Source organism: Tetrao urogallus (genome assembly GCF_951394365.1).
Source record: "Tetrao urogallus genome assembly, chromosome: Z".
NCBI lineage: Eukaryota > Metazoa > Chordata > Aves > Galliformes > Phasianidae > Tetrao > Tetrao urogallus.
Window position 1 is genome coordinate 38352130 of NC_136816.1, and position 17584 is coordinate 38369713.

The window sequence follows — 17584 nt, forward strand, 5'->3', positions numbered from 1 at the left end:
ATTGCCAATCTTTGCTGGACTGTCCTACCACACCCACCATATAGCCCAGATTTGGTACCCTCTGACTCCCATCTGTTCAAGCCAATGGAAGATAGGCTGCTTGGGCAAAACTTTCTTAGCAACAATGTCATCATAGTTGGTGTGAAACAATGGGCCACCTCCACTGGTGCAGTTTTTTCTGCATGTGGCATTCAGGTTCTTCTGGCAAAAATTCATAGCCAATAGTGGTGACAATGTTGAAAAACAGTGTTACTGAAAGTTTCCTCTATCAAATAGTGTTATTGTGTTATTTCTATCTGTGTAGTTTCCACAGAAAGAAATAGGAGGCATTACTTTCAGAACGACCTATGCATGAGAGAAAAACTGATAAATACTGGCTGGTAAGTAAAAGTAATTCAATGTGCTGATCAACACTCAGTTCTAGCCTGATGCTTCCTTTGTAATCTTATTTTGGTGCTAGACAACCAGCCACGTGACCATATGCTGTTTCATTTTATATGCCAACTATTTCATTCACAATAAAATTTGGGCATCTGCTTTTCAATTCAGTTTTGAAAAGTAGGAATACCAGATGAGACAGTGATCTGAGATATCCAGCACAGCTTCACCAAGGGCAGATGGTACCTGAGCAGTCTGGCCTTCTATGATGGAGTGATGGCAACAGTGGACAAAGGAAGGGCAACTGATGTTGTCTACCTGGACTCATCGGACCTTTGACATGGTCCCACACCACATACTTATCTCTGAATTGGGGAAATATGATTTCTAAAGGTGGACTATTCAGTGGATAAAAACTTGGTTGGAAAGTTGCAGCCAGAGGGTTGTGGTCAATGGCTCTATGTCCAGGTGGAGGCCAGGGACATGTGGTGCCCCCCAGGGGACTGTCTTGGGGCCAGCATTTTTTAACATCTTTATCATGACATAGATGAGGAGATCCCACAAACGCTCATCTAGTTTGTGAACAACACCATGCTAAGTGATTCAACTGATAAGACAGCATGAAGGAATGCCATCCAAAGAGATCTGAACAAGTTCCATGTGAATCAAATGGGGTTCAACAAGGCCAAGTGCAAGGTGTTGCACTTGGGTCAGGGAAATCCCAGACATATGTACAGACTGGGAGAAGAACTCATTGTAAGCAGTCCTTCCAAGAAGGACTAGGGGATACTGTTAGATGAAAAGCTTAACATGAGTCAGCAGTGTGCACTTGTGGCCTAGAAGGCCAACAGTGTCCTGGGGTGCATATGCAGACCAGACCCGAACCATCGGGAAGTGTGCTGCCTTCCTGGAGCCCAGGTTAGGGACATAACTAGAAAACTCCCAAATCTGGTTAGGTCCACTGATTACTTTCCATTACTCATAGTTCAGGTGGGCAATGATGAAATTGCTCAGAGAAGCCTGTGAACTATGAGAAGAGATTTCAGGGGTTTAGCTCAAGAAACGGGAACACAAGTGATCTTTTGTTCTGCAGGGAGGAAGTTAGGAAGGCAAAAGCCCAATTTGAACTCTGATTGGCCAATGCAGTCAAAGAGAATAAGAAATCTTTTTACAAATATACAAATATACAAATGGTAGGAGAAGAACCAAGGAGAATTTCCATCCTTTACTTGATGCAGTGGGGAACGTGACCACTGAGGATAAGGAGAAGGCTAAGGTCCTCAATGCCTTCTTTACATCTGCCTTTAATAGGCAGATCAGTTATCCTCAGGGCACTTTACACTCCGATCTGGAAGTCTGGGATGCTACACAGAATACCTCCCTGGTGATTCAGGTAGAGAGCCCCTCCTCCATCTGGACTGTCACAAGTCCATGGGACTGACCAGGCTCCAGCTAGGGTGCTGAGGGAGCTGACGGGGGTGACTGCCGAGCCACTGTCAGCCATCTACCAGTGCTCCTGGATATCTGGAGAGCTCACAGAGGATTGGAGGCTTGCCAGTGTGACTCCCATCTTCAAGAAGGGCTCCACAGCATGTGCATGGCATCCAGGGGATCAGGCCCAGCAAGCACGAGCCCAGCAAGCACATGAAAGACATGTCATGCTTGATCTGCTTTATGGCCCCTCACTACAAAAAAGATTTTGAGGCCCTGGAATGTGTCCAGGGAAGGGCAATGAAACTGGTGAGGGGTCTGGACCACAGGTCTTATGAGAGGCGGCTGAGGGAGCTGGGATTGTTTAGTCTGGAGGAGGCTCAGGGGAGACCTCAGTTGCACTCTACAACTTCCTGAAGGGAGGTTGTGGTGAGTTGGGGTTTGGCTTCTTCTCCCACAACAAACAGGACCTGAGGAAATGGCTGCAAGTTGTCCCACGGGAGGTTTAGTTTAGACATAAGGAAGAACTTTTTCTCTCAGAGAGTGGTCAGGCACTGCAATGGCTGCCCAGGGAGGTGGTGGAGTCGCTGTCCCTGGCAGTGTTCAAGAGGCATCTGGATGAGGAGCTGCGAGAGATGGTTTAGTGCTTGTGGTAGCAATGGTGATGGGAGGATGGTTGGACTAGATGATCTCGCAGTTCCTTTCAACCTTATCATTCTATGATTCTATGAAAGGTGGTAGCAGGGAGATGGAGGTGATTGTCCCCCTTTCATGAGATCCCTTCTGGAGTGCTGTGTCCAGTTTTGGGGCCCCCAGCACAAGAGAGTTGTGCAGCTGTTGTAGAGAATTCAAAACACAAAGATTATCAGAACTGGAGCACCCTTCCTATGATGAAAGGTTGAGGTAGCTGGGCTTGTTCAGCTTGGACAAGAGAATACTCCAGGGAGACCTCATTGCCGCCTTCCAGCACTTAAGGGGAGCTTATAAACAGAAGGGACACTGATTTTTTTAATAATCTAATAGTGATAGGGGAACAATTTTTAACTACAAGAGGGAAGATTTAGATTAGATAAAAGGAGGACATTTTTTATGCAGAGGGCTGTGAGGCAGAGGCATGGGTTGCCCAGAGAAGTTGTAGATTCCCCGTCCCTGGAAGTGTTCGAGACCAAATCCCTGAGGAACATGATGTAGTGGCTGATCTAGTGGGTGGCAGCCCTGCCCATGGCAGGAGGACTGGAACTAGCAGATCTTTAACATCCTTTCTAACCCAAGCCATTCTATGATTCTGTGATTCTGTGATTCTGCGATTTCTGTTTACATATTTTTTTGAGAGTATTTTTTTCAGAGATTTTGCAATTTGATTTTTTTCTGCAACCGAAGTGCAGCATATTTACTTAATGTTTTTCTTGTTATAAAAAAAGGCCATGTAGATTATAATGTTCAGTAGTCTTTTTGCACTGTATTGTTACCTCACTGTGAGAAAACAAGATTAAAGAGATGTACAATGTAGCTTTACAAAATTTTTTCTTGTGGGTTTCAAACAAATGGTTGTAAAGTGTCTGCTTTTAGTACTCCTCCAAATGCACTTTGTGTTCCACCTACTTTGTCAAAGCATGGTTTATGTACAGAATGAAGGAACAATGAGGAATGAATGGAAAGAGCAAACAAAAGTAGAGGAAAAAAAATATTCAGAAAAAAAAAATAGAGAAAGAATTTAGTTTGGAGAGAATAATAGCATAATTGGACCTTAAAAGGATTAATTAAGAAGGTGAGTTAACGCCAGTGTGGACCTAAGATACATGTAAAGCAAAATGGAAACTTTACTTCAATAATGCTTTGAATTATGCTTAATTTTAGTTTGGAATGCAAAAACAATAAAAATATGTTTTATTTGATTTATATTACCTAATAAGTAGAATTCTTCTTCCATTCCAATGAGCTTATGAACGCCTTGCTCATTTTCTATCTGAAAAGTCAAGAGGCTTGTTCGCATGTTCCACTTATTTCTGTGGCTTACAGCCTTAAGATTCACTGCTATATAAATTTTCATGATGATTCTCAAGCATGCATTTCAGAGACTGTCTAGCATCTTCTCTGAGCAGAACACCATTTTTGAAGTTATGTTATTCAATTCTGTGGGTAGCTCAGTTATTTTATGCTGTAGCTTCTCAGAGGAATACATTCTCACTCTATTGATATACACTGCTATGGACAAATTGCAAATGGCAGTTTTGCCATGCTTCTCTCTGACAGTGCCATGCCTTCTCCAGCTGCAGGGAGTTACCTCTGGACACCCCTTTCCTCTTTGCTCATGCAGTAGCATCCAACATAAGAAAACATTTGGCTGATACACTTTAACTATTATATTTATTCTTATGTGCTCTACAAAACAGTGCCTCTCCCTCCAGCCTCACAATTCAAAACACTGTACTTCCAGTAAATTCTTAGTTTTACAATAATATCTTCTTATATATTCACTTCTTGTGTAGGTAACTAGGCCATGCAGAACAGGATGAGCCTAATAAGAAATGGAAACTTTTTCTCCGAATTAGAGAATCCTGTCAGCAATAGCGATTATTATTAACAATAGCATGGATGATAACAGTACTGAAGAGGATTAAAGTCGGTCCATGTTGAAAAAGACTTTTTCCTGAACTGACTGCAAAGACAGTCTGTGTCTTTGTAGACTAATTATGGCTTGTTAAAAAATAATCAATGGTAAATTAATTTATTCTAGTTATGTTCTATTTTACAAAACTATGCAATGAGAGCCTGCATAACAGCAGAGCAAGACTGCAGCTGCAGAAGGTAGCACTTGTGTGCCTATCACTCCAGCCTTTCCTGAGGGTAACGAAGGTATTCTGAAGCAGTGGGAAAGAAGAGTCAGAAAAGAGTACTGTGACTGAAATCTAGTAAATTTATTTAAAAGCGAGTCATAGTGGTCATATTCACCACATCTTCCCATATATTTGCAATTTTTTTTCCAGTCACTTGTATTTATTATGACCATTTTTTCCAAGGGAAAGAAACTCATTAAACCAAGTGTCAGGAACAGTGAAATCAGTTAGGCACAAAGTTCCCCTTAAGTCATTCCAAACACACTGTTGTTACTACAAGTTAAGTAAAACAGTTTCAGATAGCAGTAGGATTTTAGGGTTGACTTCGACCTCTTTCAGTTACACAAGCAGATTATATATTGTTCATCCAGTTATTGACAAACAGGTTATTTGGTCAACACCAATGGGAGAGAAGAAATTTAACAGAAGGAACATAATAATGGAAAACTAGCTGAGCTCTGGGTGTGGCATGCAGGACTTAGCTTCCTCCTGACTCAATACTTGGAAAGACATTTTAACTAGGAACCATCCTTCCTTTTGATTTTACTTGTTTGGTATCATTCTAAGCAAGTTTGACCAAGTCTGTAGGTCATTTTCAAACAGCAGCTGTACAGAGACTGTCATGTGCAGTTTTGTGTGTTACTTTATCTATGAAAAGGTTCTATTTTACCCTTAACACAGATACCTAAATATCAGAGGTCATGATCAAGTAGATGTCTTTTCCCCAGCTTTCATTGCTCCGAGTGAGGCAAGACAAAATATGTTTTCCTTGACTTAAGTGTTAGAAAGCAATGAAAGAAGTTATTTCTCAGTACCTAACCCTGTAGCAATGAAAAAGTACCAGCATACTTCTTTAGCTGATGAGTGGCTCTGGATGTTCTATCTGCTTTGGGATCCTGTGAACTGTAAGCCGCTAAATATCTACATTTCTAATTTCTTTACACTTTCTATGAATGTCTCCAGACTAAATTGAGAAAAATAGAGCTATAAAAAGAAAACCTTTCAATTAGCTTATGAAAAAGTTCTTGAGAGATACTTTTAACCTTTGCAATGACTCAAAACAGGTGTGAATTCCCTTGTAAGTTCTTGTCATTGACTTCACACAAACAAAAATGCATTATTTCTAGTCTCAACTATTGAAATTACAAGGGAGATCGATGTGAAGAAAAATTGGACAAGAAAAATATTAATTATGTTTTATTTGATGAAGTCTTTGAATAAAAGTTCTTATGTCAACAAATGTGAACTATATTTACGGCCCTGTTGGAGATTTCACCAGTTCAACGGCCAAAGGTATCAATCTTAACCACAAGGAAGTTACTTATTAATCAAAATGCAAACCTGTACATGATAATACTTTATTACTTTCTCAATAACACATCTGCAGCCAGCAACCTAAAAACCTCTTTCTGGCACAGCAATGACTGACATCATTAACTAACCTCCAATTCCTTTATTTTCTCTTTAACTAATAAAGATAACCAGATTAACAAAAGTAGCTATGGTTACGATCACAAATACAGTCATATGAGGATATCTGTAATGAACCATGTCAGTCCTGAAGTCAACTCATTCGCATATTTTTAACTATTCTCTCAGTTCCAACACTGCACTTGCTAATACTTTACTGGTTGCTCTCAACAAAATGTCATCACACCACTAACATTAAAGATACTGCAAATACAAGAGTTATTCAGTGGAGGCAAATGCAATCAGTCAGGGGCAGTCCTTCCTCAGAGTGTTTTCAAGTGAGGTTCTTCTTATACAGGTACAAAAATGAAAGTACTCTGAAAGTTATACACAACAAACACCAAACTTTCTTTGTTGCCCTAATGAGTTTATGAAACAATGTGGCCAGGCAACACAACTGACTTACAAACAGGAGACTGATGTCTTCCTGAATAAAACTATAGGTAACTGTTATAACTGCCTCTTATCGATTTGAAACAAAACAAAACAAGAAAAATACGAATCCAATTCCGCCAGAAAGCCATGGTGACGCAAAAAAAAACTTGCATGCAAAGCTAGGAATGCAAAGGAGATATTACATGAGCTAACATTAACCATACTAGCGGGCTTTTGACTCGCTGCTATTATTTCCTTCAAATTTGTACTTCCTCTTTCATTTAAAGACAGAGCTGAAACTTCTGGTTGGTGACATACTCGTATGTGTTATATAATGAAGATGAGGAGTTTTGACTATTTGTGTTTATTAACAACAATTGGTTTTCAAATTACTCCAAGCTTACATTATACTCTTGTTTCTTTTTCAGTCCATGCAACAATAAAACTACAAGCCAGAACGAAATGAATGTTAAAAAGAAACATTTTTTAAAAATATAATGCTTTCTTAGAACAATCTTGCTCATTCACATGAAATAATACACTAGTGTTTTGAAATTAACAAAATACCTGAAAAGACATTGTCTATCTACAGCAAAATTGTTGCCAAAAAGGCATGATTTCCTCACTGTCTGAAGCAATTCCTTCTATCAAGCTGAACATTCTGAGTGTCCTGCTGCCAGTGACGAAGTTGACATAGTGAAGAAACAAGATGCAAATACTTTATGACAGCAGAATAGCAGGGAAAGTTTTCAAGTCTGTAGTATCCATCATGGGGAGGTGGATTCCATTGCCTAACTTGTTACTTCTCAGTTTCTGTAACCAAAGGTATGAATTTTTTATTTGTACCCTCATAGGTGCAATGAGGATAATATGGTCACTAAGGAGTTCCACTCCAGGCTTTAACTGTGAGTACCAAGCAAAGATGAAAAAATAAGTTTGCTCAGAAAATACAGAATTCTTGTCAGACGGGAAGCAGTATAAACAATCCATTTACTTTAACAATGGAATTGTTCATTAGTAAAGAGAATGTAATTACAACATTGAGCAGATAGTGTTTGGGGCTCTTTTCTCCTCTTTCAGGACACATTTGTACCACATTAATGTCTGAGACAGTGAATTAGACACATTGAAAACAAGTGGTTTCACTGCTCCCACAGATTGCAGCCAAGTTCCTTCCTTCTCACTGCTGAAAGTTTATCCTCTAATAAATAATTCCCAAGACATCTTGCAATAGGAAGCATTCATGAATGAATGCATTAATAAATGTTTCCTATTGCAGAGCTCCCTGGGATTTCTTGTAATACCTGCAAGGAGTTTACAGACCCTCATTAGTTACATTAAAAAAAGTAAATTTGCTACTTCTGAACACACTATTTTGCCCTGTTTCAAAACATCATAGCAGACAACTAAATGCTGGCATGAAACAAAGCCAATGACCCGTTATGTACTTACCATGTACCACATGCTTGGCCACTTGGGATCATTGAAATAAGTGGATTGGGTACCTCCAGGTTTATAATCCCTCTTTATCCTTCTTTTAACCACCTGCTGTTGTATCCACTCCACCTGCCAACCAGGAAAACATTTGGTAAGTGTTAGGGTTTCATAGAGATTATCAAGAAATGTGTGAAATCTTGGGAAGTTTCCCATTACCATACTCAAAGACATATTTCATGTTAAGGAGTTCATTTTGGCAGTCGAAATGCACAGCTCACCTTGGCATATGGTTCACTAGGGAATAAGCCCAATTCTGTTAGTGCTACAAATCTCCCTGAACAACTACTTATATCTCCTGCTAGAAGAATTTCATTTGCGATCATCTTTTGAATGCTGTTATTTTTTTTCATTATTAGAATTGAACTTTTTTCCAAATTTGTAAAACTAGTTTTATAAAGTGTAACAGTAGATCACAAGCAGAAATAAATTATACTTTTGACTGTTCTTTATTTTAAGTCTGTTTCTGAGAACAAAAGCTTTCAGTAAAATATTAAAATATTCTGCTTAACCAATATCTAAATCATCTTCACTTCTTGGAGTGAATACAACAGAATTAAAATATATATTTTAGTAGAGTAACTCTGTGTCAAGATTCTCTCTGCCAGGCGCTCCAGAACATAATTTAGTGCAAAGTACTAGTACAGGGAGAAAAAGACCGATATTGAGCAAAAGGTCAAATTATAACAACATCAAAAAGAACTTGAAACATCAAAGTTAAGGGTTAAAAGCAGAGTTCTTAAAATCAGATTATTTTCTGTCAGATACCTCTTCGTAGATTCACAACACACTCAGAAAGAGCAAGACTGAAAGTGACATCAGCCTTAGAGCAGACAGGACTGCAGGCATTTTGGCACTGGCTAGTCTAAGTGGGAGCTAGTTTCTATGAATGTGAACAGCATAACTATCCACATAGAAAAAAAGAGATTATATTTACACATCTATCTCACTTAAACTTCATATTTTTCCTGAATTGTTTCATGGGATATAACTATAAAAATTGAATTCACCTCTTCCCAAGCAAGACAGCCATTTCCTCTTAGCAGCCAACTCTTCACCTTTTATTTCTGCTGTTCATGAATATCTGTGTATGCACACACACATACATATATATAGAATAAGTTTACTTTCAGCTCACATGTTTCTCTTTGTCACTTGTCAGAGACAGTATTGACATTTTTCCATGGCAGGATAATTTCTACTGTATCTGCAATTCAGCTTCAAATCATGAGGTCCTTAGAGAGACTTGTCCACTGACATCGGTGGAAGTTCTGCTTGAGATCCATACTACCTCTACCTTTACCAATGCTACTACATGGCTTCCATGGTTTCTTTTAGAAAATGGAATTGTGTTTTTCCCTTTCTTAAGAATCAACTTCAGGTTTAAGAGTATTCTACTAGTGAAGAAATTGTCTGGTTTAAGAAGACAAGACTATGAGGTAATGTTCATGCAGAAATCCATTTCTCTGTTCTTCTATTAACCACTGTAAATCCTTTTCAGCTTCAGAGAAAATTGAGGTATCTGATAGAGTGCCTTTTCCTCATGATTACTCTGCTCCTCTTCCGGACCAAGCTGCAATCCATCTTGGTAGACACTCTCTTGATGATCTGACAGCTGGCTGCCCTTCAGATCTAATGAGATCCAGAGATCCCATCAAGTGGACACCCACTCAGACTTCTGTATGTCATGCAGTGGACTCTGGAGGGAATGTAAGATGTAGAGTGTATCTGGCCAGAGGCAACAAGAGGAAGAGCCAAAAGACTGAAGAGGCTGGTCTAAAGTGTGATCAACATCCCTCTTAAATGGATCTCTCCTCCATGACAAAGACTGATTCATAATTAACATTTAATGAACTCTATCTCCTTTTCACCTCCTGCCAATATATGGTCTCTTTTTCAGACCCTCAGAACAGCTTTTCTTTTCTTTAAAGTTTATTCCCTTGCCGGTGGCTCAGCCCTCCCATCACATCTGAAGCCGGATGAAAGGCTGTATACCACTTGATTCCTGACTCAGTAGCTGCCTGCATTGCCTCAAACCATGGACCACAATTCCACCAATTTATGCTAGTATTTAGCAACCAATAACAAAAAAGATTCAATGTGTCTGAACAATCAAATATGATTTTCAAGGCTTATACAGTTCCACCTTCTAAATCTTATCATGAGATATATGTAAGAAGGAGAGGGGTTTTCCTCACAAGACAATCTGCAAAACTCTTTAGCAATAACTGTGAAAATATGTTCTCTCCATTTATTTACTCCCTATTCAGCTGCAAATATCTACTGATTGTTAAAAAGATAAACAGTAGAGGCATCATAGTACTTGCTGAGAGTGAACATCCATACACTTATGCCTCAAAAAACCCCTAACAATTAATTCATTCTCTCTTTTCCTGTTATGCCAGATGACATTACTGAGAACATTTATCAGACAGCCCTTTAGTTTAAACAATCACAAATATTGTCTCAGTGTGCCATTCCAGTTAATATGAACAATAATAAGACAAATAAACAATTCTGTATATGCATATACATAAATATTTTTGTACAAGCATGTGTTTGTACAGGAGCTTGGATCATCTGATTTAATATTCAATAATATGCAATCCAGCATAGCTGATGGTTAAGATTTTAGTGACGTACAGATAGATATATACCACCTTTTAACAAAAAAATGAAGTGACTGTTCTACAGATTGTATATTTGTCAGAGAGCCTGATCCTAAAACATGCTGGATGTTGCCTATAATTTCTGTTTCCTCAGCTCCCAGAAAAGTTAGGGGAAACATATGAAAGAGTAATTCTGCAGGACTGTACAGCATGCACAATCAGACCCAATGCCAGAAAAAGAAATGTAACTCTTCCCATAAAGCCTAATGACAATTTCATGTACACGTAAAATTACTATAAATAAAATAGCTGTTTGGTCTCATTCAAATACAGATTTATGCAAATAAAATGTTTGCATAAGAACACATATGGGAAGATAGCATGGGCAGCTCCATAATCATAGATACGATGTACACTAGGAGGACTCACCTCAGGCACCTGCAGATATCCATTTAAATAGAAGGGGAAGAGGGAGTCAAAATGACCTTTAAGATACAGTGACTGTGTACTGTGTTGAGGGAGACAGTGCAGGATGCTAGCTAGAGTAAATCTAAGCAATACAGCAGGCTTGATCACAATCCTGGGTATAGCCTTCTCTGCAAGATTTTTATCAAACAGCTTCAGTTAGGATCTGCTTAGTAACTATTTTTATACTGAGGATGCGCTGATACACCCATCTAGGATGTAGTTTAAAACATTCCAGGAAACCCATTTTCTCATTTGAGAAGTCAGTGCATAAAGCTTAGTTTATAGAAAATATCACTGCTACAGAAATAGAACACTCTACTGAATACTAAGGCTAGTTTATTTTCTTTTAAAATTGAAGAGAAAAACTTGCCAGTAGTCTTTAGTCTAAGTTACACTATACAATTACTGGGATATATCAATGAAGACTAGGTCAAGTCTCAGCAGTTATTTTAGTATTTCCTTTGAGTATTTTATGGGTATTCATGCACGTGTCACTGTCAAATGCCTGGTACATCTTGGATTTGTTTGATTCAGTATGAAAAGAGCTCATTTGTATAAAAATATTTTCTTTTAAGAAGTTTCTACACTTCCTAAACTATAGTCCTTGAAGGAAAATCTCTGAAGTAATTGATTATACAGATTCCCATCTCTTGCCAAAAGGAGACTCTATGCGAACAATGAGGTGCATTTTAACATTTCCATAAAGTCACACTTGCTGAGGGGGAGCAGTGCACATTTTCCCACTGACTTCAGCTTTGAAAGTTCCATTTCCTGAATGTCTAGAAATCAAAGCCAAGCCAGATTGGAGACCAAACCATTCCAAAAAAAAAAAAAAAAAAAAAAAATCATTTCCAGTCTCCTCACTCATAGGCTTGTTCTATACACAACACAGCTCTTCTTCACAAACCTGCATGAAACAACGCTATGGAATAAAAGTTGCTCCGAGCTTATTCTAGTACATCATGCTTTCATTCTCTGTAGGCATAAAGAATATAATGAAATGTTATCTCTAGGTGAAACAGAACTGCTTTCTACAACCTTCGTTCTCATTTATTTAACAGAACTCATGAAAAAGCAGCCCCGTGTATGTATGCAACAGTAAGAACTCTACTGCAAGAAATTGTGAAAAAAACTTTGAAAAACAAATGGGAGAACTTAAAAAGCTGAAAAAAAGAAAAATCCACCTATTATCAAATCAGGGTGTTTTTTAAAATACAAACACGAGATAACCTTGTGAAACAGCACTTACTTCGTTTTTCAAATATGTCATGAGGAGGTCTGCTTGAATAAATATTTTCAAATTGATTAAAAATGTGTCAAGTTAAGCATGTGAAAATGCTACCATTAAAAAGAAGGTATGAAAGCAAGTTGGAGGCATATACCTTTCCATTTTGAGGAAAGAATGCACAGGGAAGGAACACCCTAACTCTGAGTAATGTATGCATTTCACATCAAAATCTATTATTTTTATGTTGCAGAACTAAAAAAAAAAAAAAAATGTGAGTATTCAGTTTATGAAAAGGAATTGCTTAAGGTGCCACTCTCAAACATAATCACAGCATCATTCACTTCAGTCTGTCCTGCACCTCTAAGAAATTACAAATTCCTGCTCAGCTAAAATGAAAGCAAGTGTCAGATGAACACTATAAAGAGAAAGAAAGGACAGAAAACTCAGAGCACATGGGAAGTATCACCAAGCTAGCAGTGAATCTGCATGGAGTCAGGCTGAATGAGCAAAAGGGGCAACATTAAACCATGCGACAACCTGCTCTCTGTTGGGATGGCTTCACACTGCACCTGCTGCACCTCAGCCTTCACTCCTAAACATTGAGTGCTGACGTTTATGTGAGACCCAGGCTGAAGGAAAGGACAGGAGAGAGGGTGGTACTTCCAGAGAAAGAAACCAAGACAGTGCTTGGCCCATTGTGGGATATAAAAGAAAAATGGTTCTGACTGCTTATGGTAGCAGAAACAGTCAGTTATGAGCTGTTACCATCATCAAACTTTCTGTGACAGGCTCTACTTAGCACACAATCTGACAACACTCTCCACTTGTATTTCACATTCTTATGAAAACAAAAAGTAAAAAAATTCAGGACTTAAGGAGTGTAGGAGGATATGCCAATCTCCAAGTAACACAACCTGGCTGTGGAAGAGCTGAGACTGAAGCCATCACTCAGCAATGCAGGAGGGCTGGGGAGGCCACTGGCATACCTCCCGTTGCTGACGGGCAGCCACAGAAGTGAGACTCCTAAAGCTGGATTGCTCCGCTTAGGAGGAATTGCATGTTTTTTAAATAATTGAACAGTAGGCTGTTTTCCTAACCTATCAGTATGCTCTGACTCATAGTAGCAGCAGTCAATTTGCACATAAAAATAGATGAAGACAGTTGGATAAAGAAGCTGTTGACATAGGTCAAGAGCTTGGAAAATTATTGCGGATGCCATTTCACAAACTGCAGGGGTCTAAAGTTGGATAAAAAGTCAATGAATCCAGCAGTGCTAAGTGATGCATTCTCGCTGGTTGACCATGTTCTTCTTCAGCAAGGGTCAAAGACAATCCACGATCAAAGCAGTTGTCATAATTATGCTACATGTAATCTGAATAAAAGCAACATATAAAAAAAAAAGATTTTAAGACAGGCTAAGTAGAGAAAGAAAAGCAGAAAAGGAAAGAAGACTGCAGAGAACGCTTGAAATTACTACTTTTGCCCAAAGAAACATGTCTTGCACAACTGCAGAGAAAGCTACAGCAGCCCAACCTATGGAACAAAGCTGAAATTCAATGCATATTTTTCCATCTCATGACCACAGAAAAACCAGCAGCCCTGATATGAATTAAGTTGTTTCTACCTACTCTGCTACACAAAAGTAACCCATTACAGCACTCAGGCATACTTCCACATACTTGAGGTACCCTTATCCACAGCTGTGCTTGCAAACAGATCTGAAAATCCATCTGTCTTTCCTTCTTACCCTCTCCATCTCCAGATCTCACAACTCTTCACAAGCATCAACACAATTCCGCCTCCAGCTGCGTGTGGCAGTGAAGTCTCTTGCATTAAGAGCAAGACTTGGGAGGAGTAAGTAGGAAAGGAACACAAGAAAAAAGTGCACAGCCCAGGCAGGGGCAGCAATACACCTTCCCTGTCTCACAAGAGTTCATTGCCAGTTTATTATGCTAGGAAAGGCAGGCACCACATTGAAATTCTGAAGGAGTTCAGAATGTCCACTGCCAGCCACAATGTATATCCTACTGGAAAGGCAGGAAAAAATTTTGCTGTACCAGCTTGAAAGTAACTCTCTTGTTTATACAATGCACTTTAATATTTGCCACCTTGGTTCACACAGTTCCCCTCATAACAACTCATGAATTACATGGAAACACAATTTTTAAAAACAAAGCAAAACCTCTATAACTGCTATCTTCTTACCTTGTCACATATAATGTAAGTATATCTGGTCTTGGGACAGTATAATAATCTGGAATTCCAATGACTGTGAGAATTACTACTAACATCACTCCAAATGCAAACTGATATATCACGACTTCATCTAGCCTAGGTCTACAGTCACAACTTCTTAATAAAAGGCTGATACTAAACGCAGCATCTACAAGAGAATAAAACTTTAAACTCTCTAAACTTACTTAGCTTTGGAGTCTAATATTTTGCAGTTGATATATCTTGAGGCTTATGCTTGTATTAGTGTTATGACAATGATATATATGAATAAAAAACGGTAGAAATTTCTGATGGATTTTTCCTTTTCTCAGAGTAGTCCTTGCAACTCTTAACACAAATGATGAATTTCAGACATCTGTACATGCTAATTTCAGTTGTCCTAAGTAACTTACAAAATGAATTCTTAGGAATACAAACTTGGGTCAAATATACCAGAGCAATTCCAAAGGTGCACATCAGTCCACAGTTTGCTGTGGCTTCTACCACCATAGATATCCACTTCAAGTTACCAAATACAGTGAGAATTGCTGAGGTAGTAAAAGTATTTCAGAATTAAGTGGTATGTAATATACAAAAGTGTTCTACCAGTCTCAACCAAAGCAAACACAGGATGCTATTCCAGAGTAGTCTCCTCACTAGCCAAAATCTCCTTGAAATCATCCCTATACAATAGTGCTTCTCTCTACAAAAGGAAAAGCTATCATCTACTATTCAGTTTATTTCCTGTACGTTGGCTCAGCATCTTTGCCAACATAGAATGCTTCGACACATGTCCTCTATGGAAAATCTCCATCACAAAGCGTATAGTAAATACCAAGCCAAGCAGTTTTTTGTTCTGAGAGTACTCTAAGCCACATGAAAAGCTGATTATATTTGTAGGTTTTCTATTGTCTTGGCATTGCTACTGTAAGTATATTCTTTATCATAAGAAAAGCATCTTTTATTAGGTTTTTTTTCCTGAACCCACCCTATTCCTAATGTGTAATAAAAAGTGTATGTTTAGAATTCAAAATTGGGTCAAAAGTATTTAACTCAAGCCTCAGTTTCAGAGTTGCAAAATATTAAAGATAATTGGGTTTTGTTCTTTATGGAAATATCAGTGACATATCTACATATTTCATACCACGTCAAAAGCGCTTTGGCATTTCAGATGCCTTTGTGGCACAACTTGAGGACTTCTCCTACTTCTTTCATGGCCAGCCTCTGTATGTATGTCCTCTTACCCATCTCTTCCAGTCAGGAGAGAAGAGTCTTTAACATCATCTCTCCAGCATAAAGCATGTAAAGAAAAAAAAGAGGAAAATTCCTGTGTCCTTTAAGACATTGCTGGTTTAATCTCTCTTCTCCTCTATTTGTAGCTCAAGCTCCAGTGCAACTCTTTCAGTCTTGAACTCTTCCAGCTTGTAGTGGGCAGTGAATTTGGGTGCTATGAAAACAGTGATTGCTGGATCTCTTAAACATCATCATCACCTTCTGAAATAATCTGCAGAGCAACTTATGAAAGACACCGGCAGCCAGACAGAGGAAACAGTGCAGTCCAGACCCCCAGGCAAATGAAAAAGGACTGAAGTTTCCTCTCCTACATCCAGTAGGCTGAAGGAAAACAAATGTTTTTTCAACTGAAGTACTATTCCCACACCTCAAGAACTGCTGACAGTGGTTCCAGTGAGGTGGTATCTCTCAGTTTCTTCAAGTCAGACCACATAAAAGCAAGAGTGATACTTGATTAATGAACTTGCTGTTTACTGCTCTTCTTTATTTTAAAGCCTTGAGTGAAACAAGGGCAGTATCTTGGCTTTGCAACTCCCTGACAGTCCCTGCGCACATTCTGACATGAGAAACATGCCCAGAGCAGTCACTCAATTAGGGCTTTATCTCTCAATGCTCATAATTCACAGCACTCTTCAAATTACAAATTGAGAAAAAGACAATGAAAAGCCTTTTTTTCCACGGCTCTTATTTATGGGACAGAATTTTCAATTGTATATATACTAAAGCTTTTCAATCTTCAGTCAGACTGGTCACATGAATTTGCAGTATGGTTTGTAAGTCTTGCCAAAATTTCTGTTATCTATGTGTACATCATTCGAAAGCTCATAAAGCTCACTGCTTTATGAGTTATATCTACTTGGACTTCTGCTAGGATAAAAAGACTATAAAATGATCTATCATAAATGTGATTTTTCATGATGGCTATGAATACTCACAAGTGTGCAAACATGCATCTTTTGAAATGAGCTTTTGCCACAGCAGACATTTTGCAGATAGAAGTTTCAGGAACTTCAGATGATGCCTCCTCCAGATTAGCTTAGCAAACTGTTTTTGGGTGAGACAAGCAAGGTTGTCCTACATGTGTACTGAGCAGGGTGACAAATCTCACTGCCGGCTTCCTGCATTCAAGGCAAGGGATGCATGCTTACTACGTGTAAGTACAGCATGTACTCCAGAAAGCAGCGCAGAAATGATTAACAGAAAAACAGACATGGAAGGAAATGCTTCTCAAGGTGTTCCTCCTACATGGGGAAAGGGAAACTCACAAATGTTCAGACTACAGCATCCAAAATGTATGCAGGCTGCCAACCTGTTGCAAAGGAACAAGCAATGGGAAACAGCTAGAGGTTGAAGATAGATAACATCAGATAAAGGAAAAATGGAACAACTGAAAGACTTTCGGAAACTCCACTGTTGGTAACAGTGTTTTGCTGTAATGTTTTCATTAAAATTGGAAGATTTCTAAAAGCTATATTCTGCTTCAAACAGAATTCAGTTCCAGGGAGCCACATGACATCTGGTCAAAGATGGTTTGACAGGATAACCACAATGTTTCCTTTTGGTCTTACAGACTTTGAGTCTTTTTGGCAGCTGTATTTTGGAGAAACAGTTTCTTAGGAACACCCTGGAAAACAGAAACTTGTCTAAAATGCAAAAATTCTGGCTTTATTATATTATCATATACAGTTGTTGTAACTGTTATTGAAAAGAGTGGACTAATGCTGGGTTTGGGAAAAGTACTTAAAAATAAATTTTTCATCTGGATCTTTCACAAATACAAAGATAAA

General features: G+C 38.6%; 1 protein-coding gene across 1 annotated transcript in view; it reads right to left on the minus strand.

Moving 5' to 3' along the window:
* Window positions 1-17584, minus strand: part of PCSK5 (proprotein convertase subtilisin/kexin type 5) — a gene marked incomplete at both ends in the record, with an annotated part of 197944 nt that overhangs the window by 143294 nt on the left and 37066 nt on the right. The window contains one exon of the mRNA XM_079548178.1: window positions 7944-8057. Coding sequence (XP_079404304.1) covers window positions 7944-8057 — 114 coding nt within the window. The remainder of the gene's footprint in view (window positions 1-7943; window positions 8058-17584) is intronic.